The following is a 22,018-nucleotide window of genomic DNA, read 5'->3' as shown; positions in this document are numbered from 1 at the left end:
TAGAGTAGTGGTTGAGACCAGAGCCATAGAGTAGTGGTTGAGACCAGAGCCATAGAGTAATGGTTGAGACCAGAGCATAGAGTAGTGGTTGAGACCAGAGCCATAGAGTAATGGCTGAGACCAGAGCATAGAGTAGTGGTTGAGACAAAGCAGTGAAAGGTCCTGAAAGATGCATAACGTCAGTCTTACCCAATACCCAATCTTTCTGTTGTATGAACACAAGGCTGCTGTACTTTATACCTCATACTATGAGGTATCAATGTAGTAGAAAGTAGAAAGACCTGCACCAGCACACGATACTTTAGTATTTTACCGTTTTCTATGGACACTGTTCACGTGTAAAAGGGGCCTTACGTGTTCCTATGAACACTGTTCACGTGTAAAAGGGGCCTTACGTGTTTCTATGAACACTGTTCACGTGTAAAAGGGGCCTTACGTGTTTCTATGGACACTGTTCACGTGTAAAAGGAGCCTTACGTGTTTCTATGAACACTGTTCACGTGTAAAAGGGGCCTTACGTGTTCCTATGAACACTGTTCACGTGTAAAAGGGGCCTTACGTGTTTCTATGGACACTGTTCACGTGTAAAAGGAGCCTTACGTGTTCCTATGGACACTGTTCACGTGTAAAAGGAGCCTTACGTGTTCCTATGGACACTGTTCACGTGTAAAAGGGGCCTTACGTGTTTCTATGGACACTGTTCACGTGTAAAAGGGGCCTTACGTGTTTCTATGGACACTGTTCACGTGTAAAAGGAGCCTTACGTGTTTCTATGGACACTGTTCACGTGTAAAAGGAGCCTTACGTGTTCCTATGGACACTGTTCACGTGTAAAAGGAGCCTTACGTGTTCCTATGGACACTGTTCACGTGTAAAAGGGGCCTTACGTGTTTCTATGGACACTGTTCACGTGTAAAAGGGGCCTTACGTGTTTCTATGGACACTGTTCACGTGTAAAAGGGGCCTTACGTGTTTCTATGGACACTGTTCACGTGTAAAAGGGGCCTTAGGGGGCAGGTTGGTGTAAAAGGGGCCTTAGGGGGCAGGTTGGTGTAAAGGGGCCTTAGGGGGCAGGTTGGTGTAAAGGGGCCTTAGGGGGCAGGTTGGTGTAAAAGGGGCCTTAGGGGACAGGTTGGTGTAAAAGGGGCCTTAGGGGGCAGGTTGGTGTAAAGGGGCCTTAGGGGACAGGTTGGTGTAAAGGGGCCTTAGGGGGCAGGTTGGTGTAAAGGGGCCTTAGGGGGCAGGTTGGTGTAAAAGGGGCCTTAGGGGGCAGGTTGGTGTAAAGGGGCCTTAGGGGGCAGGTTGGTGTAAAGGGGCCTTAGGGGGCAGGTTGGTGTAAAGGGGCCTTAGGGGGCAGGTTGGTGTAAAAGGGGCCTTAGGGGGCAGGTTGGTGTAAAGGGGCCTTAGGGGGCAGGTTGGTGTAAAGGGGCCTTAGGGGGCAGGTTGGTGTAAAGGGGCCTTAGGGGGCAGGTTGGTGTAAAGGGGCCTTAGGGGGCAGGTTGGTGTAAAAGGGGCCTTAGGGGGCAGGTTGGTGTAAAAGGGGCCTTAGGGGGCAGGTTGGTGTAAAGGGGCCTTAGGGGGCAGGTTGGTGTAAAGGGGCCTTAGGGGGCAGGTTGGTGTAAAGGGGCCTTAGGGGGCAGGTTGGTGTAAAGGGGCCTTAGGGGGCAGGTTGGTGTAAAAGGGGCCTTAGGGGGCAGGTTGGTGTAAAGGGGCCTTAGGGGGCAGGTTGGTGTAAAAGGGGCCTTAGGGGGCAGGTTGGTGTAAAGGGGCCTTAGGGGGCAGGTTGGTGTAAAAGGGGCCTTAGGGGGCAGGTTGGTGTAAAAGGGGCCTTAGGGGGCAGGTTGGTGTAAAGGGGGCCTTAGGGGGCAGGTTGGTGTAAAAGGGGCCTTAGGGGGCAGGTTGGTGTAAAAGGGGCCTTAGGGGGCAGGTTGGTGTAAAGGGGCCTTAGGGGGCAGGTTGGTGTAAAGGGGCCTTAGGGGGCAGGTTGGTGTAAAAGGGGCCTTAGGGGGCAGGTTGGTGTAAAGGGGCCTTAGGGGGAAGGTTGGTGTAAAAGGGGCCTTAGGGGGCAGGTTGGTGTAAAAGGGGGCGGGGCCTTACGTGGCAGGTTGGTGTAAAAGGGGGCAGGGCCTTACGTGGCAGGTTGGCGAACAGGATCTGCTTCAGGAGTTCCAGTTCTTCTTCAGGATCCACGTCTGACGAGCCGAACACGTCTCCCTCTGGCCACACCTCCCTGGAGGAGAGAGAGAGACATGAGACACACCTCTCTGGAGGAGACACACCTCCCTGGAGGAGACTCACCTCTCTGGAGGAGACTCACCTCCCTGGAGGAGACACACCTCTCTGGAGGACACACCTCCCTGGAGGAGACTCACCTCCCTGGAGGAGACACACCTCTCTGGAGGAGACTCACCTCCCTGGAGGAGACTCACCTCTCTGGAGGACACACCTCTCTGGAGGAGACTCACCTCCCTGGAGGAGACTCACCTCTCTGGAGGACACACCTCTCTGGAGGAGACTCACCTCCCTGGAGGAGACACACCTCTCTGGAGGACACACCTCCCTGGAGGAGACTCACCTCCCTGGAGGAGACTCACCTCCCTGGAGTCCACCTCAATTCAGCATACAGTAGCGCTCGGTTAGTATCTCACCTAGAGGCCCTCAGGAGCCCCAGGGTTAGGGCCCCAGGGTTAGGGGCCCAGGGTTAGGGGCCCAGGGTTAGGGGCCCAGGGTTAGGGCCCCAGGGTTAGGGGCCCAGGGTTAGGGCCCCAGGGTTAGGGGCCCAGGGTTAGGGGCCCAGGGTCAGGGTTAGAGTCTCACCTTGCGGCCCTCAGCAGCCCCAGGGCCTCGGGCCCCAGTCGGGCCCTCAGAGAGTCCTGCAGACGGACCATGGCGTCGGTACGCTGCTCCTCCAGAGGGGTCTCCGATGTGGGGTCAAAGGGCACGATGCTCTCCACCAGACCGTCCGACAACTGGAGAGAAACACAATGAATGCATTTAGAGAGAGATAGATAGACATTTTTACAACTGTGAACAGCAGAAAAACGAAATTTCGATGTGCTGAGTGCACGAGCCGCAGCAACATGAGTCGCGCCGCCACAAACTTCTCTTTACATCATAGAAAAAAAAGAAAATAGGGGAGGGGGGGGGGGGGGGGAGCATAGAATGGGTGAGGGGTATTGACAGAGAGGGAGGGGGGGATGGAGACATCACATTACAGTTGCATTGTGTAGGCACGGAAACTTGGGTGGGGGTGAGGGGTTGGATTTTTGGATCTGAACAAATAAGAGCTGAGCCACCGAGTGGTGTGCTATGAGCTTGTAGATCTGCTATTTTTCAATAGCAGATAAATGGCATCAGATGGTGGTCCGTAGCTCAGATGGGTCTGAGAGGCTAAATGTCATCAGATGGTGGTCCGTGGCTCAGATGGGTCTGAGAGGCTAAATGTCATCAGATGGTGGTCCGTGGCTCAGATGGGTCTGAGAGGCTAAATGTCATCAGATGGTGGTCCGTGGCTCAAATGGGTCTGAGAGGCTAAATGTCATCAGATGGTGGTCCGTGGCTCAAATGGGTCTGAGAGGCTAAATGTCATCAAATGGTGGTCCGTGGCTCAGATGCTGAATAAATAAATAACCTTGATGTGAAAAGGGTTGAAAACCACTGATGTAGACAGCACGTTGTTGTTGTGAAAGTCTGCCATCTAGTGGCTGAGCGGTGTCACTGCACCTGTAAACTGGCTAACAGATGTTAAGTCTCATCTCTTGCCTTGTTTAGAACTTTGTAATAAAAACAGTTTTTACTGCAAAGAAACGAATAAAAAGCTGCCAACTGTGGTCTGTGTGATGTGGGACACATTTACTGTTACACCCACACGCTTTCACATGCTCTGTGTGATGTGGGACACATTTACTGTTACACCCACACGCTTTCACATGCTCTGTGTGATGTGGGACACATTTACTGTTACACCCACACGCTTTCACATGCTCTGTGTGATGTGGGACACATTTACTGTTACGCCCACACGCTTTCACATGCTCTGTGTGATGTGGGACACATTTACTGTTACACCCACACGCTTTCACATGCTCTGTGTGATGTGGGACACATTTACTGTTACGCCCACACGCTTTCACATGCTCTGTGTGATGTGGGACACATTTACTGTTACACCCACACGCTTTCACATGCTCTGTGTGATGTGGGATGTGTGATGCTCTAAGTTAATGGTAGGGTGGAACCATAAGTTAATGGTAGGGTGGAACCATAAGTTAATGGTAGGGTGGAACCATAAGTTAATGGTAGGGTGGAACCATAAGTTAATGGTAGGGTGGAACCATAAGTTAATGGTAGGGTGGAACCATAAGTTAATGGTAGGGTGGAACCATAAGTTAATGGTAGGGTGGAACCTAGCTGCTATTTGACAGTCCATTCATCCTAATCTAATTGTTTTACAAATAACGTAATTAAATGACGTCAAACTCACCGACATTGCAGCTGTACGAAGAAGCTTGAATTATTATCCTCTTTCTATCTGCAATGTGGTTCGTTTCATAAAAGTCCACTGTAGACACGTTTTCAGTAAAGCAGCGTCCTGCTGCCTCCTGCATTATGTGCACATTCAAAACAGGTGCTATGCAGGGACAGTGATATCTAACGAGCACTCTAGTTCTGTGAATGACCTAACAGCCTTTAAACATAGGAAACAATGTATCTGTACACATCTCTAGTTCTGTGAATGACCTGACAGCCTTTAAACATAGGAAACAATGTATCGGTACACATCTCTAGTCCTGTGAATGACCCGACAGCCTTTAAACATAGGAAACAATGTATCTGTACACATCTCTAGTTCTGTGAATGACCCGACAGCCTTTAAACATAGGAAACAATGTATCTGTACACATCTCTAGTTCTGTGAATGACCTGACAGCCTTTAAACATAGGAAACAATGTATCTGTACACATCTCTAGTTCTGTGAATGACCTGACAGCCTTTAAACATAGGAAACAATGTATCTGTACACATCTCTAGTTCTGTGAATGACCTGACAGCCTTTAAACATAGGAAACAATGTATCGGTACACATCTCTAGTTCTGTGAATGACCCGACAGCCTTTAACATAGGAAACAATGTATCTGTACACATCTCTAGTTCTGTGAATGACCTGACAGCCTTTAAACATAGGAAACAATGTATCTGTACACATCTCTAGTTCTGTGAATGACCCGACAGCCTTTAAACATAGGAAACAATGTATCGGTACACATCTCTAGTTCTGTGAATGACCTGACAGCCTTTAAACATAGGAAACAATGTATCGGTACACATCTCTAGTTCTGTGAATGACCTGACAGCCTTTAAACATAGGAAACAATGTATCGGTACACATCTCTAGTTCTGTGAATGACCCGACAGCCTTTAAACATAGGAAACAATGTATCTGTACACATCTCTAGTTCTGTGAATGACCTGACAGCCTTTAAACATAGGAAACAATGTATCGTACACATCTCTAGTTCTGTGAATGACCCGACAGCCTTTAAACATAGGAAACAATGTATCGGTACACATCTCTAGTTCTGTGAATGACCTGAAATCCTCATTAGTTTTCATCAAAGACTGAGTGCCTTGGAAGCCTTTTCTTTTCAAGTCTGCAGTCTACACCTTTTGGGAATTAAACAGTACTACTTTACCTGTAACCCTGTGGCCCTCAGCCTGTGGCCCTCAGCTAGTCACAATGAGTTACCTGGAAGCCTGTGGCCCTCAGCCTGTGGCCCTCAGCTAGTCTCAGTGAGTTACCTGTAACCCTGTGGCCCTCAGCTAGTCTCAGTGAGTTACCTGGAAGCCTGTGGCCCTCAGCTAGTCCTACAGTGAGTTACCTGTAACCCTGTGGCCCTCAGCCTGTGGCCCTCAGCTAGTCTCAGTGAGTTACCTGGAAGCCTGTGGCCCCTCAGCTCGTCGGCCAGGGTCTTCCAGATCTCCTCCAGAGCTTCTGGAGTCAGAGGCTCTGAGCTGGACTTCATCTTGTTCGCCCTTCTCCGCTTCACCTTCTTCTTCTGAGAGAGAGAGAGAGACAGAGAGAGACAGAGAGAGAGAGAGAGAGAGAGAGAGAGAGAGAGAGAGAGAGAGAGAGAGAGAGAGAGAGAGAGAGAGAGAGAGAGAGAGAGAGAGAGAGAGAGAGAGAGAGAGAGAGAGAGAGAGAGAGAGAGAGAGAGAGAGAGAGAGAGAGAGAGAGAGAGAGAGAGAGAGAGAGAGAGAGAGAGAGAGAGAGAGAGAGAGAGAGAGAGAGAGAGAGTCAATTCAGTTCAGAGTGCGCTGATGAAAACAGTAAACTAACCCATATGCCTAGTTCCTACGCATGCTGTATCGATTTATCGATACATATCGATTATTTTAACCCATTCTGACCTGAGATCAGATTCATACGAGGTTTCCACTGGACACACACTGGTCTGATTAATACATTCTGACCTGAGATCAGATTCATACGAGGTTTCCACTGGACACACACTGGTCTGATTAACCCATTCTGACCTGAGATCAGATTTAAAAAATGTCAGTCGTTCTTCGATTTTTCAAAATAGCAGACCTACAAGCTCGTAGCGCGCCACTCGGTGGCGCGCTATGAGCTTGTAGATCTGCTATTTTTCAATAGCTTAAAGCATAACATGATGCTAACAACAAAATGGGTTCCCGTTCAGAATGGGCTAAACGGAGCCAGAAAGAGCTGAGAGATATAAAAATAAATGAAAAGCTCAGTCGTAGACCATTTAAGTTTGGTGATGGAAAAGTGGTGTATTCCACTAGAAGTTTGAACATTCCGGCAAGAATTGGACAAACCAAGTGTCAAATTGAAACTGAAAGTAGTTCGGCTGATGTTCCACTGCTTTTAAGCAAAGCCTCAATGAAAAGAGCAGGGACAGTACTAACTGGACATGGAACATGACAGGGCGGTGATGTTCAACAATCCTGTAAAACTTAGACTTCACAAGCTCAGGTCACTATTGTGTGAACATAATGAATAACAAAAGTGAGAACATTAAAAAAAGGAAGAACAGGTCTTGGCAGCTACAGAGGATTTTATTCCTGAAGAAAAACAAAGTCAATATGAGGATGGAAGTCAGTATGAAGATGAAATACTGAAAATTTCAGAAAATATGAGCACGGCTACTAAACAGAAAATCTTATTGAAACTGCATAAACAATTTGGCCACGCCTCTGCTGACAGATTACAGAAGCTTCTGAAAAGCTCAGGCAACAACGATGCTGAATGTGTCGTCATCCTGCAGAAGAATGTAAATGAATGTGAAATATGCCAAAGGTACGGCAAACCTACGCCAAAGTCTACCACTGGCATCTCAGTACAACGAGACTGTAGCTGTAGACTTGCATGAACTTGAACCAGGTGTGTGGTATCTCCCCGGGTCTAACATGGACGTAAAATGAAGCCTGTTATTCCTGCACTGTAAGTCGCCATCTTTCTAGATCAGGAGGAAACATTTCCAAAGTTGATCCAGCCACTTTCTACTGGCTCGATAAGGACTGTGCTGTGTCTGGAGTTCTAGCCTGCCATGTGGATGACTTCATATGGGGAGGCACACAAAGCTTCTCCAAAGCAGTGATACCACAGCTCAGATCTGCATTCCAAATCGGACGTGAGGAACATGAAAACTTCTGTTATGTGGGAATAGACTTTGTCACTGTGAACAGCAAAGTACAAATACACCAGGAGAACGACATACAACATTTGCAGCCCATACATATCGATCCTTCACGGGCTGTGGAACAGGACTCGCCTCTCTCTGAGAAAGAGAGAGATGGACTCAGGTCAAAGATAGGTCAAATCCTCTGGGTTGCAAGGCAGAGCAGACCAGATGTCATGTTTGATGCGAGCAACTTGGCATCAAGCATAAAAAAGTGCAACTGTTCAAACTATTCATGAGGCAAACAGGGTAGTGTCTAAACTTAAATCCAAGAAGGTAATTCTCAACTTCCAGTACTTGGGCAGAGACAGTGCCTTGAAAATGGTTACATTCAGTGATGCCTCTTTTGGGAATCTTTCTGATGGAGGCACACAAGGGCGTTGAGTTGGGGTCTGGCGACGTGCCGGCAATAAAGTTGTGTTGAGAAACTACAGTTGTTTTATTCCAGTAACACGTAGCGCGCCACTCGGTGGCGCGCTACGAGCTTGTAGGTCTGCTATTTTTTTTTAATCGAAGAATGACTGACATAGAAACACAGCTTTATAAGAAAACACTGTCAGGATGTAGAAGACATTTTTAGAATCTGATCTCAGGTCAGGTGTAGTTACCAGGTGTAGTTACCAGGTGTAGTTACCAGGTGTAGTTAACCCATTCTGAACGGGAACCCCTTTTGGTGTTAGCATCGTGTCGTGCTTTAGCTATTGAAAAATAGCAGATCTACAAGCTCATAGCGCACCACCGAGTGGCGCACTACGAGCTTAAATGGTAAATGGTAAATGGTGCATTTATATAGCGCCTTTATCCAAGGCGCTTTACAGAGATTGTGCATTACATTCACCCATTCACACACACATTCATACACCGATGGCAGCGGAAACCATGCAAGGCACCAACTAGCACATCGGGAGCAATTAGGGGTTCAGTGTCTTGCTCAAGGACACTTCGACAGTAACTCTGGGGGAGCCCGGGTTCGAACTGGCAACCTTACGGTTACCATCCAGGCACTCTACCCCTGAGCCACCGCCGCCCGCACTATTTTTGAAAAATCGAAGAACGACTGACATAGAAACATAGCTTTTTCAGAAAACTGTCAGGATGTAGAAGAACATTTCTAGAATCTGATCTCAGGTCAGAATGGAAAACTGTCAGGATGTAGAAGACATTTATATAGAATCTGATCTCAGGTCAGAATGGAAAACTGTCAGGATGTAGAAGACATTTTTTAGAATCTGATCTCAGGTCAGAATGGAAAACTGTCAGGATGTAGAAGACATTTTTTAGAATCTGATCTCAGGTCAGAATGAAAACTGTCAGGATGTAGAAGACATTTTTTAGAATCTGATCTCAGGTCAGAATGAAAACTGTCAGGATGTAGAAGACATTTTTTAGAATCTGATCTCAGGTCAGAATGAAAACTGTCAGGATGTAGAAGACATTTTTTAGAATCTGATCTCAGGTCAGAATGGAAAACTGTCAGGATGTAGAAGACATTTATAGAATCTGATCTCAGGTCAGAATGAAAACTGTCAGGATGTAGAAGACATTTATAGAATCTGATCTCAGGTCAGAATGGAAACTGTCAGGATGTAGAAGACATTTTTTAGAATCTGATCTCAGGTCAGAATGGTAAACTGTCAGGATGTAGAAGACATTTCTATAATCTGATCTCAGGTCAGGTGTAGTGACCTACCTGCACCACCAGGTTGCTGCGTCCCTTGCAGAAGCGCTCCAGCATGCGTAGGAACAGGTGTGTGGACTCCACCAGGTCCACCAGGAAGGAGCGAGGCTGTTTGGTTGAGTCAAACTTCCTGAGCAACGTCAGGAAGATCTCTCTGTACTCCATCAGGTAGAATATGTTACCTAGAGCACACACACACACACACACACACAGTAATGTCAGGAAGATCTCCCTGTACTCCATCAGGTAGAATATGTTACCTAGAGCACACACACACACACACACACACACACACACACACACACACACACACACACACACACACACACACACACACACACACACACACACACACACACACACACACACACACACACACACACACACACACACACACACACACACACACACACACACACACACACACACGTTGTTCCAGGGACCCCCCAAAGATTTGAGTTATAGACAGACAGACAGACAGACATACTCTTGATGACGTTGGAGCTCTGGCGGATGGTCGGGTCGGTCGAGCGGTCCATCTCGTTCACCGTCAGCAGCAGCTCCTGGTACGCCTTCAGAGCCAGGTGCATTCTGGGAGGGGAAACAAAGACATGAAAGGTCATGTAAAAACCTCTTATCTCCATATTGGAGATATAGATAAATATATATTTAAATATCTCCATTATTGTAACGCCTTGCGTTTGTTTCCGTGAATCATAGCACGTGATCTACACCACACAGCGTCACACAAAAGCATCAAAAGTAGCAGATCTACAAGCTGGAAACACTGCGTGAAGCCACACCTTTTGAGCTTGTAGATCTGGTACTTTTGAACCTGAATCCTGAAATGTAACACTTTTGGACATTGTGAGGTTTATATAATCCAACTATATAGAGTTGGATTCTGACGTAACTCGCTCATCCCTACGATTCCCCTGGTTCGCGGAAGTAATTTCTCTATGGAGAATAACATGGGGTGATCTTAATATCGTCTACTATAAGCGTTGTGGTCCAAAAATAAACAAGCTGTCTCTGCGTTATTGTCAGGGAGGTGTCTCTGTGTCGTTTGCAACAGTCAGTCACTCATATATGATACAGTCTGCTTCTAGCGAAAATCTAACTAATTCAGCAGCAGTAACATTAGCGTTTTCTCTCAGTCAGTTGATTCTTCATATCCATATGAGTGAAGCGGCCGGGGTGACATGTTTATTTTTCAAACACAGTTGTTATATGAGGCGATCTCAAATCGCCTCAATGGGGATTACAATGCAACAAAAAAAATACATGAACCTGGGGACTGACGCCCTCTACTGAAAGTGACGTCAGACTTCGGTGCTCTATACCTTTGGATCAAAAAAATACATCTTTACACAAGCAACAAAGCCACAAAGCAGACCCTGTCCCCTGAATAGGACCATGAGAATACATTTACAACACTTTGGGTCCTGCTTAACGTCACCTCCAGTGTCGTTTTCGTCGACTAAAAACTAAGACGAAAAATGTTCGTCGACTACCTTTTTTCACTAACTAAAACTAAATTAAAACTAAATTAAAACGAATCTATGATGACTAAAACTAAGACTAAATATACTGACAATTTCGTCGACAAATAAAAACTAGACTAAAATGTTAGTAAGGGACTAGTGGACAAGAGATCCAGTTTTATGCTGGGTTGCATGCTGAAAATAGCAGATATACAATCTCATTGTATATCTGCTATTTTCAGCATGCAACCAAAGTGTAAAATATGTCATTAAAACGACATCAAGGCCTGTCAAAACACATTTTAGTCGACTAAATCAACTGTAGATTTAGTCGACTGAAATCCTATGACATTTAGTCGACTAAAACTAGACTAAACACTAGAACATTCCAGGTGACTAAAATGTGACTAAAACTAAGTGAAAACTATTCAAAGAGACTAAACGACTAAAACTAAAATAGAAATTTGCTGCCAAAAAAATCGTGTTATGCTTTAGCTATTGAAAAATAGCAGATCTACAAGCTCATAGCGCGCCACCGAGTGGCGCGCTATGAGCTTGTAGGTCTGCTATTTTTGAAAAATCGAAGAGCGACTGACATTTTTAGAATCTGATCTCAGGTCAGAATGGGTTAATCAGACCCAGTGTGTGTCCAGTGGAAACCTGGTATGAAATCTGATCTCAGGTCAGAATGGGCTAATGTCACCTCCTGGACCAGGCTCCGGCCTCCTTCTTGTCGGTGAGGATCATCTCGTAGTAGTTGGTGATGTTCTTCTCCATGTAGTGGAAGGAGCGGATGGACAGCGTCTCTGACACCAGGTCAGCCCTGAAGCCGTTCCCTCTGTTGAACGCCATGAAGAAGCTCAGCGCCCACAGGTAGTAGGTCTCATCGTGCTGCTGGGAGGTCTCCCTGATGAGGCTCTCCTGGAGAGAGGAGAGGAGAGGAGGGTTAACATGGTGTTTAGTACGGCCAGGGAGAGGAGAGGAGAGGAGGGTTAACATGGTGTTTAATACAGCCAGGGAGAGGAGAGGAGAGGAGAGGAGAGGAGAGGAGAGGAGAGGAGAGGAGAGGAGAGGAGAGGACAGGACAGGACAGGACAGGACAGGACAGGACAGGACAGGACAGGAGAGGAGAGGACTGTAACACACAGGAGAGGAGAGGAGAGGAGAGGAGAGGAGAGGAGAGGAGAGGAGAGGAGAGGAGAGGAGAGGAGAGGAGAGGAGAGGAGAGGAGAGGAGAGGAGAGGAGAGGAGAGGACAGGACAGGACAGGACAGGACAGGACAGGACAGGACAGGACAGGACAGGACAGGACAGGACAGGACAGGACAGGACAGGACAGGACAGGACAGGACAGGACAGGACAGGACAGGACAGGACAGGACAGGACAGGACAGGTCTGTAACACACAGGAGAGGAGAGGAGGGTTAACATGGTGTTTAATACGGCCAGGGAGAGGAGAGGAGAGGAGAGGAGAGGAGAGGAGAGGAGAGGAGAGGAGAGGAGAGGAGAGGAGAGGAGAGGTCTGTAACACACAGGAGAGAAGAGGAGAGGACAGGACAGGACAGGACAGGACAGGACAGGACAGGACAGGACAGGACAGGACAGGACAGGACAGGACAGGACAGGACAGGACAGGACAGGACAGGACAGGACAGGACAGGACAGGAGAGGAGAGGAGAGGAGAGGTCTGTAACACACAGGAGAGGAGAGGACAGGAGAGGACAGGACAGGACAGGACAGGAGAGGAGAGGAGAGGAGGTGAAATTACTTTCTAATTCTTTGTTTGGCCCGAAAAATTTTGTTTGTTGTCATGATTTGTCATTTAAATAAATACGTTTTGAAAAGCCTATGGGAAAAATGCATTGGGTTTAATTTCCTGGGCCACTCGTTGTTCTGAAAGGGGGAGGGACTGCGCCGCTCTATAGAGAGACATGATGAGGAGAGGAGAACATGGTGAGGTTCTCCTGAGGAGAGAGTTGGTTGTAGTTCTCACCTTGACCAGGTGCATGCTGGGGGTTGTGGTTCTCACTTTGACCAGGTGCATGCTGGGGGCTGTAGTTCTCACCTTGACCAGGTGCATGCTGGGGGCTGTAGTTCTCACCTTGACCAGGTGCATGCTGGGGGTTGTGGTTCTCACCTTGACCAGGTGCATGCTGGGGGCTGTAGTTCTCACCTTGACCAGGTGCATGCTGGGGGCTGTAGTTCTCACCTTGACCAGGTGCACGCTGGGGGCTGTGGTTCTCACCTTGACCAGGTACATGAGGCGGTTGTAGTTCTCACCTTGACCAGGTGCATGCTGGGGGCTGTGGTTCTCACCTTGACCAGGTACATGAGGCGGTTGTAGTTCTCACCTTGACCAGGTACATGAGGCGGTTGTAGTTCTCACCTTGACCAGGTGCATGCTGGGGGCTGTGGTTCTCACCTTGACCAGGTACATGAGGCGGTTGTAGTTCTCACCTTGACCAGGTGCATGCTGGGGGCTGTAGTTCTCACCTTGACCAGGTACATGAGGCGGTTGTAGCAGTTCTCCAGGAAGTCGACGCAGAATTCCCGCAGGAAGAGACGCACGTTGAGCGCCGAGCGCCGCTTCCTGTCGCCGCCCTCGGCCGCGGCGCGGTTCCTCTTGGGGACGCGGCGGACAGACTTCCCAGAGTCGTGGCTGTAGTTCTTGAACTGGAGCGAAGAAAATAAACAATCAATTACCCTTTTAGCCCGTTTAAAGGCTCATACATAGTCTGGATTTTCGAACTACAACATGACGTCACTGAGGTGACCTTAGTAACTACAACATGACGTCACTGAGGTGACTACCGAACTTCAACATGACGTCACTGAGGTGACCACCGAACTACAACATGACGTCACTGAGGTGACCACCGAACTACAACATGACGTCACTGAGGTGACCACTGAACTACAACATGACGTCACTGAGGTGACCACCGAACTACAACATGACGTCACTGAGGTGACCACTGAACTACAACATGACGTCACTGAGGTGACCACCGAACTACAACATGACGCCACTGAGGTGACCACCGAACTACAACATGACGTCACTGAGGTGACCACCGAACTACAACATGACGTCACTGAGGTGACCACTGAACTACAACATGACGTCACTGAGGTGACCACTGAACTACAACATGACGTCACTGAGGTGACCACTGAACTACAACATGACGTCACTGAGCCGCGGTGAAGAGCAAACCACCGCCACCGCTCCAGCCCTTCTCTCTGTTTTTACTCACCACCGCTAGGGCTGACCCAAAGAAAATCGATTAATCCATGTTCAATCGATACGCACGGGAATCGATTTTGAATCGAATAGTCATTTTTAAAAAAGCGGACGCTTTTGGCCCGCGAGACGGCCCATTTTGGTCCGCGAGCCATGCTCGCGCCTCGCAGCACCGCAACGCCTCCTCCCCTCCCCCCCTCACTCGTGGTAACAACAAGGAAGTCAACACAGAACAGCAGCAGCCTGCAGTCATGCCCCACAAAATAAATCTAAAGTGTGGTTGCATTTTAGAACCAAGACAAGACAAGACAACAAAGAACAAGTAGTGTGTCAAATATGACAATAAATTGGCGTATCACAAGTCCACGACGAGTTTGAAAAATCCCTTGGAACAAGTATTATAATAAAGGAAACATAATACCCCATGGCTAATGTAAGGTTAGACACGTGGCTAATTGTTATCATTATGTTTTTAGGTGCATGCGATACATCTGGATGGTTCATCTGTAGCCCACTGTAATTCTGCAAACTGTTAACACATATTTCAATCAATCAAACTCACAGCAGCAATTGTGAGGCGCACGCACGCGGCTCGCGGAGCAAAGGAGGAATTGAGTTATTAAACACAATAGTATCAGTGCAACACTATACAGAAAATATGAACAGAGGCATTACTTCTCTTAACATGAGTAAACGAAAACAAAGTGCAGCATTACTTTTTTTTTTTTTACATAAATAAAACTAAGTGCAGGCCTGTGAGCTCACTGTGCTGTGCCTTCATTTGAGGCTAAATACCGTATAACGAAATAAAACAAATGGCATTCTTGAATGAACACAAATAAAAAGACAAAGTATAATTAAAAACTAAAGAAAACAATAAGTAGGCTTAATTAATATAGGCTACTGAGCTTCCCTTTAGCTATAGGCCTTGATTGACACAACGACGACTGTCACTCTACTCACTGCTGTTGGTTTGGATCCGATTCCCGTTGTTACATAATCGGGGATTATGTTTATATATATATATATATGGTATATGATAGCGTGGTTATGCATATATATATATGTGTATATATATTATGGTGTTCAAGTAGGCCTATATATATATATGTGTGTATGGTATATGATAACGTGGTTATGTGCATATCTATATATATATATATATATATTATATAGGATACAACGAGTAAGAGTAGGGTACATTATGAATAGAGTACTGATTAGTCCTTTCAAGTCACAGGTCTGCTGTGGGGCGTGGAGGCGGAGACGAACCATCAACCTCCCTTCTGTCTACCCACCCCCTCGTCACCAGGAACCAATCCGCTCTCAGAGGACCAGCTTGGGAACACTACTTAACAGCACCTGTGACATGCACTCGTTGGCATTGTCTCTCAGTCATTCATACTGTGCAGTACTCTGTCCATGTAGGAGCTTAAAGCTCGAGGTTAAAACCACTGTTGAAAGCATATAGGCCAGGGGCTAAACCTGTGTGGAGTCCCCTGAGCCTTATACTCTGTTCTGTGTGATTCTGAGTTGAAAATACCACTGATATTATAGTTATATATATATATATAAGAGATATATAGTATATAATATAATATATAGTGATCCGTGATTTCTGAGCTAAAGATACAACTGATGTTATAGTTATATATATATATATATAGAGATATATATAGTATATAATATAATATATATATAACGGCGTATGGGTGCGTACTTTTTGTAAATCTTTGTTAGGGCAGTAGTTAGGGTAGACAGCTTAGATAGATTGAATTTGTGTAACTTTTCATTTCATGTATTGGTTAGAGTTAGGTCAGAGTGTTGTGTGATACTTTAGAGTAGGGCTAGATAGTTCTGATGGTTTATTTAAGTTGCCCCATATAGCCTGTCTTTTGTTTTGCATTTCAAGTTGTATCCTTTATTGTTTATTATGTATATACCTTTTTATCACAAAAACGTGGAATAAATCACAATTCTCGTGCCAGCCGTGTTGCATCCCTTATTAATACCCCTAGACCTACTAAGGGAATGTAACACCCGTCCTTTGCTCCGCGATAAGTTATAAGAGAAGTAATGCCTCTGTTCATATTTTCTGTATAGTGTTGCACTGATACTATTGTGTTTAATTCCTCCTTTGCTCCGCGAGCCGCATGCGTGCGCCTCGATCGCAATTGCTGCTGTGAGTTTGATTGATTGAAATATGTATTAACAGTTTGCAGAATTACAGTAGGCTACATTTCAAGCACAAATTCAATACAAAGACTGTTAACTGTGAGTGGACGACCCAATTAAGCATTACACTGGTTTACAACAGGGTCCACATTGTTCAATTCATCAAAAGTAATAAGGCCTCGATTAAATGACGCTTTATTTACGGCAAGAGGAGAAGAATCAATAAAGAGTTCATTCATGTTACGGTCGGGTGGCGTTTTTTTATCGTGTTTTCACATCTGAGTTTCAATCTGAAGAGAAGCAAAATGCCTTTCGTTTACAATGTCTGGATTATATATATTTCTATTTGAGAGGTAATGTTTTATTTTATGTTTACTTGTTACGGTCGGATGTTTTATTGTAAGCCTAATTATTTGTGCGTCACTGCTTTCATGAAGGCTGCTACAATTGGGCGAAAGCAACAGTTGCTTATCGTTTAAAATAAATGAGACCAATCCAAGCATGCGTTTCTCTCTGCTATGTCGTTGTTTAAGCCAAATTAATTGTGAGTCACTGCTGGCCTCGCATCGCACCTCGCCTCGCGCATCGCAATATGCCTGTGGCCGCCGACCCCCATCTGAAAATATGTTGTTCCAGGAACCAGAAGCAAACGATTTTAGTTAAAAACTGAAACTCTGAAAGAATATATATTCAAAGATCTGAGGCACATTTTCACGATTTTTCTAAAATAGCAGACCTACAAGCTTGTAGTGCAGCATTGGTGCCGCGCTATGTAGCTTGTAGATCTGCTGTTTTTCAATAGCTAAAGCATAATATAATGCTTAAAACACCAAAAAGGGTTCCCGCCCAAAATGGGTTAAAACCTGAGATGAAAATTAAAAAAATGTCTTCATTGTTACTTACGTTATGAAGAACCTTGTGATGTCATAGATGACGTCATTGTTACTTACGTTGTGGATGCCCTTGTGATGTCACAGATGACGTCATTGTTACTTACGTTGTGGAGGCCCTTGTGATGTCACAGATGACGTCATTGTTACTTACGTTGTGGAGGCCCTTGTGATGTCACAGATGACGTCATTGTTACTTACGTTGTGGAGGCCCTTGTGATGTCACAGATGACGTCATTGTTACTTACGTTGTGGATTCCCTTGTGATGTCACAGATGACGTCATTGTTACTTACGTTGTGGAGGCCCTTGTGATGTCATAGATGACATCATTGTTACTTACGTTGTGGATGCCCTTGTGATAGATGACGTCATTGTCTCCGATGGACTTGAGACCCTGAACGACGTACGATCCTCCAAAGCGGGAGTGTCTGGCGGGGCGAAAAAAACAAACACAAAAGAATAAAACATGTATAATGGAATGAATCAAATGTACAGTATATCAGCCTCATGCTGGTTACACCGGCCCGCTGTAGAAAACCATACATTGATAATAGTTATGAATAGTTATGAAGTGACCACCGTGAAAACGTTACTGTCACGGGGCGAACCGTGCCCTATAGACCCTAGCCCATTCTGACCTCAGATCAGATTCATACGAGGTTTCCACTGGGACACACACTGGTCTGATTAACCCCATTCTGACCTGAGATCAGATTCTAAAAATGTGTCAGTCGTTTTTCAAAAAATAGCAGATCTACAAGCTCGTAACGCGCCACTCGGTGGCGCGCTATGAGCTTGTAGATCTGCTATTTTTCAATAGCTAAAGTATAGCATGATGCTAGCACCAAAATGGGTTCCCGTTCAGAATGGGTTAATTGACGGTCATCTATCTCCTTGGAGGTGTGGCTATGTGTACAGCATCATATACCCTTATCTGTGTTGCCTAATTCTATTGTAATTGTTTTGTGATTTATGTGATGCCTTGAAATACATCCAGTGTCTGTTAAGGAAATGTGTAATTGTATAGTTAGTCCATCTCATGGGTTTTACCTTGTCTGAGTAGATCAGGGGTGGGCTACTGGCGGCCCGGGGGCCACATGCGGCCCCCACGTTCACTTAATGTGGCCCTCAGGTTAATGTCAGAATACTGATATAATGTTGGTTCCAGCCGTTTACAATTCCATGACATGCAAAACATGACCCGCTTTAATTACTTCAGTCTAAATTAGTAGCCCATTGCTCAACGCAAGTATAATTAAAGGTATTTGAAATTACGTAAAAATTCCAATTTAAAAATAGCAAAAAATCATTCAAGATTTCAATTAAAAATCGGCTATTTTTGCTACGACAGTAATATATGGCCCTAGGGAGTGAGTGTGGAAATATAGTGGCCTTCTCCATCGTCAAAGTTGCCCACACCTGGAGTAGATGGTCCAATTACTAATCATTGTGGGTGGGTCTCACCTGGTATATATTAAAGGGAGGCTGTAAATGTTGAGGGGAGATTGCTCAGTTGGCTTGAGACAGCAACGAGACAACACCAAGGGAGAGCTGCCAGGGTCTTCAGGGAAGGCATAGCCTGTTTTCAGTGTCTTTACTTCTTGGTTTGTTGTTTTTGTCTTTGTTAGTTATCAAGTGTTTATTTCTTACTTTTGGTTTTTGAAAGTGTATTGCGGCCAGTGTTATGTTTGCAGTGTTTTGTTTTGCCTCAGACCCGGCCTGTGACAATCCGTCATATAATAAATACAACAAAAGATCTGACTATTCTTGGAGCCTTGACCGCTCGGCAACTCTTACAGTTACCCTAACGTACCTGACTCCTCTCTGTAACTCTTACAGTTACCCTAACGTACCTGACTCCTCTCTGTAACTCTTACAGTTACCCTAACGTACCTGACTCCTCTCTGTAACTCTTACAGTTACCCTAACGTACCTGACTCCTCTCTGTAACTCTTACAGTTACCCTAACGTACCTGACTCCTCTCTGTAACTCTTATAGTTACCCTAACGTACCTGACTCCTCTCTGTAACTCTTACAGTTACCCTAACGTACCTGACTCCTCTCTGTAACTCTTACAGTTACCCTAACGTACCTGACTCCTCTCTGTAACTCTACAGTTACCCTAACGTACCTGACTCCTCTCTGTAACTCTACAGTTACCCTAACGTACCTGACTCCTCTCTGTAACTCTTACAGTTACCCTAACGTACCTGACTCCTCTCTGTAACTCTTACAGTTACCCTAACGTACCTGACTCCTCTCTGTAACTCTTACAGTTACCCTAACGTACCTGACTCCTCTCTGTAACTCTTACAGTTACCCTAACGTACCTGACTCCTCTCTGTAACTCTTACAGTTACCCTAACGTACCTGACTCCTCTCTGTAACTCTTACAGTTACCCTAACGTACCTGACTCCTCTCTGTAACTCTTACAGTGACCCTAACGTACCTGACTCCTCTCTGTAACTCTTACAGTTACCCTAACGTACCTGACTCCTCTCTGTAACTCTTACAGTTACCCTAACGTACCTGACTCCTCTCTGTAACTCTTACAGTTACCCTAACGTACCTGACTCCTCTCTGTAACTCTTACAGTTACCCTAACGTACCTGACTCCTCTCTGTAACTCTTACAGTGACCCTAACGTACCTGACTCCTCTCTGTAACTCTTACAGTTACCCTAACGTACCTGACTCCTCTCTGTAACTCTTACAGTGACCCTAACGTACCTGACTCCTCTCTGTAACTCTCCGCCATCTCTTTCTGCCTCAGCGTCTCCAGCTGGGTTAGGGTTTAGGGGTTAGGGTTAGGGGTAGGGTTTAGGGTTAGGGGTAGGTTTAGGGGTTAGGGTTTAGGGGTTAGGGATAGGGGTAGGGTTAGGGTTTAGGGGTAGGGGTTAGGGGTAGGTTTAGGGGTTAGGGTTTAGGGGTTAGGGTTAGGGGTAACGTTACCTGACTCCTCTCTGTAACATGCGGCTCCGCCTCTCCGCCATCTCTTTCTGCCTCAGCGTCTCCAGCTCCAGCTCGTCTCTGCGTTTCTCCTCCGCTGAGCGGGCGTGGCCGGCGCTCACCAGGTTCTCTGGCTTCTGCAGAGTCACCGGAAACACAAGACAAGGAGTCATTACAAACCAACTTTTCGGCAAACCTGCTTGCCGAAACGGTGGTTTATTTATGTCAAAGTTTTATCTGCCGCGGTCTGCACCGCGCCACTACTGGTCACCTGGTCTCTGAACATGTAGAGGTGACCTCACCTGGTCTCTGAACATGAGGGAGATGACCTCACCTGGTCTCTGAACATGTAGAGGTGATGTCACCTGGTCTCTGAACATGAGGGAGATGACCTCACCTGGTCTCTGAACATGTAGAGGTGACCTCACCTGGTCTCTGAACATGAGGGAGATGACCTCACCTGGTCTCTGAACATGTAGAGGTGATGTCACCTGGTCTCTGAACATGTAGAGATGACCTCACCTGGTCTCTGAACATGTAGAGGTGACCTCACCTGGTCTCTGAACATGAGGGAGATGACCTCACCTGGTCTCTGAACATGTAGAGGTGATGTCACCTGGTCTCTGAACATGTAGAGATGACCTCACCTGGTCTCTGAACATGAGGGAGATGACCTCACCTGGTCTCTGAACATGTAGAGAGGACCTCACCTGGTCTCTGAACATGAGGGAGATGACCTCACCTGGTCTCTGAACATGAGGGAGATGACCTCACCTGGTCTCTGAACATGTAGAGATGATGTCACTCACCTGGTCTCTGAACATGAGGGAGATGACCTCACCTGGTCTCTGAACATGTAGAGATGACCTCACCTGGTCTCTGAACATGAGGGAGAGGACCTCACCTGGTCTCTGAACATGAGGGAGAGGACCTCACCTGGTCTCTGAACATGAGGGAGAGGACCTCACCTGGTCTCTGAACATGAGGGAGAGGACCTCACCTGGTCTCTGAACATGAGGGAGAGGACCTCACCTGGTCTCTGAACATGAGGGAGAGGACCTCACCTGGTCTCTGAACATGAGGGAGAGGACCTCACCTGGTCTCTGAACATGAGGGAGATGACCTCACCTGGTCTCTGAACATGTAGAGAGGACCTCACCTGGTCTCTGAACATGAGGGAGATGACCTCACCTGGTCTCTGAACATGAGGGAGATGACCTCACCTGGTCTCTGAACATGTAGAGATGATGTCACTCACCTGGTCTCTGAACATGAGGGAGATGACCTCACCTGGTCTCTGAACATGTAGAGATGACCTCACCTGGTCTCTGAACATGAGGGAGAGGACCTCACCTGGTCTCTGAACATGAGGGAGATGACCTCACCTGGTCTCTGAACATGAGGGAGATGACCTCACCTGGTCTCTGAACATGAGGGAGATGACCTCACCTGGTCTCTGAACATGAGGGAGAGGACCTCACCTGGTCTCTGAACATGAGGGAGATGACCTCACCTGGTCTCTGAACATGAGGGAGATGACCTCACCTGGTCTCTGAACATGAGGGAGATGACCTCACCTGGTCTCTGAACATGTAGAGAGGACCTCACCTGGTCTCTGAACATGAGGGAGATGACCTCACCTGGTCTCTGAACATGAGGGAGATGACCTCACCTGGTCTCTGAACATGAGGGAGAGGACCTCACCTGGTCTCTGAACATGAGGGAGAGGACCTCACCTGGTCTCTGAACATGAGGGAGATGACCTCACCTGGTCTCTGAACATGTAGAGATGATGTCACTCACCTGGTCTCTGAACATGAGGGAGATGACCTCACCTGGTCTCTGAACATGTAGAGATGATGTCACTCACCTGGTCTCTGAACATGAGGGA

The 22,018-nt window shown here is 46.5% G+C and overlaps 1 protein-coding gene across 1 annotated transcript in view; it reads right to left on the bottom strand.

The window, feature by feature from the left end:
* The window catches only part of timeless (timeless circadian clock), a 79,843-nt gene that overhangs the window by 33,241 nt on the left and 24,584 nt on the right, over positions 1–22,018 (bottom strand). Inside the window, exons 8-17 of the mRNA XM_083788930.1 lie at positions 20,131–20,264; positions 17,518–17,605; positions 13,360–13,539; positions 11,571–11,788; positions 9,871–9,974; positions 9,396–9,565; positions 5,935–6,058; positions 5,749–5,822; positions 2,818–2,969; positions 2,133–2,230 (exon numbers count right to left, since the gene is read on the bottom strand). Coding sequence (XP_083645056.1) covers positions 2,133–2,230; positions 2,818–2,969; positions 5,749–5,822; positions 5,935–6,058; positions 9,396–9,565; positions 9,871–9,974; positions 11,571–11,788; positions 13,360–13,539; positions 17,518–17,605; positions 20,131–20,264 — 1,342 coding nt within the window. The remainder of the gene's footprint in view (positions 1–2,132; positions 2,231–2,817; positions 2,970–5,748; positions 5,823–5,934; positions 6,059–9,395; positions 9,566–9,870; positions 9,975–11,570; positions 11,789–13,359; positions 13,540–17,517; positions 17,606–20,130; positions 20,265–22,018) is intronic.

The sequence above is a fragment of the Protomyctophum parallelum genome, assembly GCF_964188405.1.
Source record: "Protomyctophum parallelum genome assembly, chromosome: 18".
Lineage (NCBI taxonomy): Eukaryota > Metazoa > Chordata > Actinopteri > Myctophiformes > Myctophidae > Protomyctophum > Protomyctophum parallelum.
Note: the sequence above shows the minus strand (reverse complement) of the source record. Positions and strands in the feature narration are given on the sequence as shown.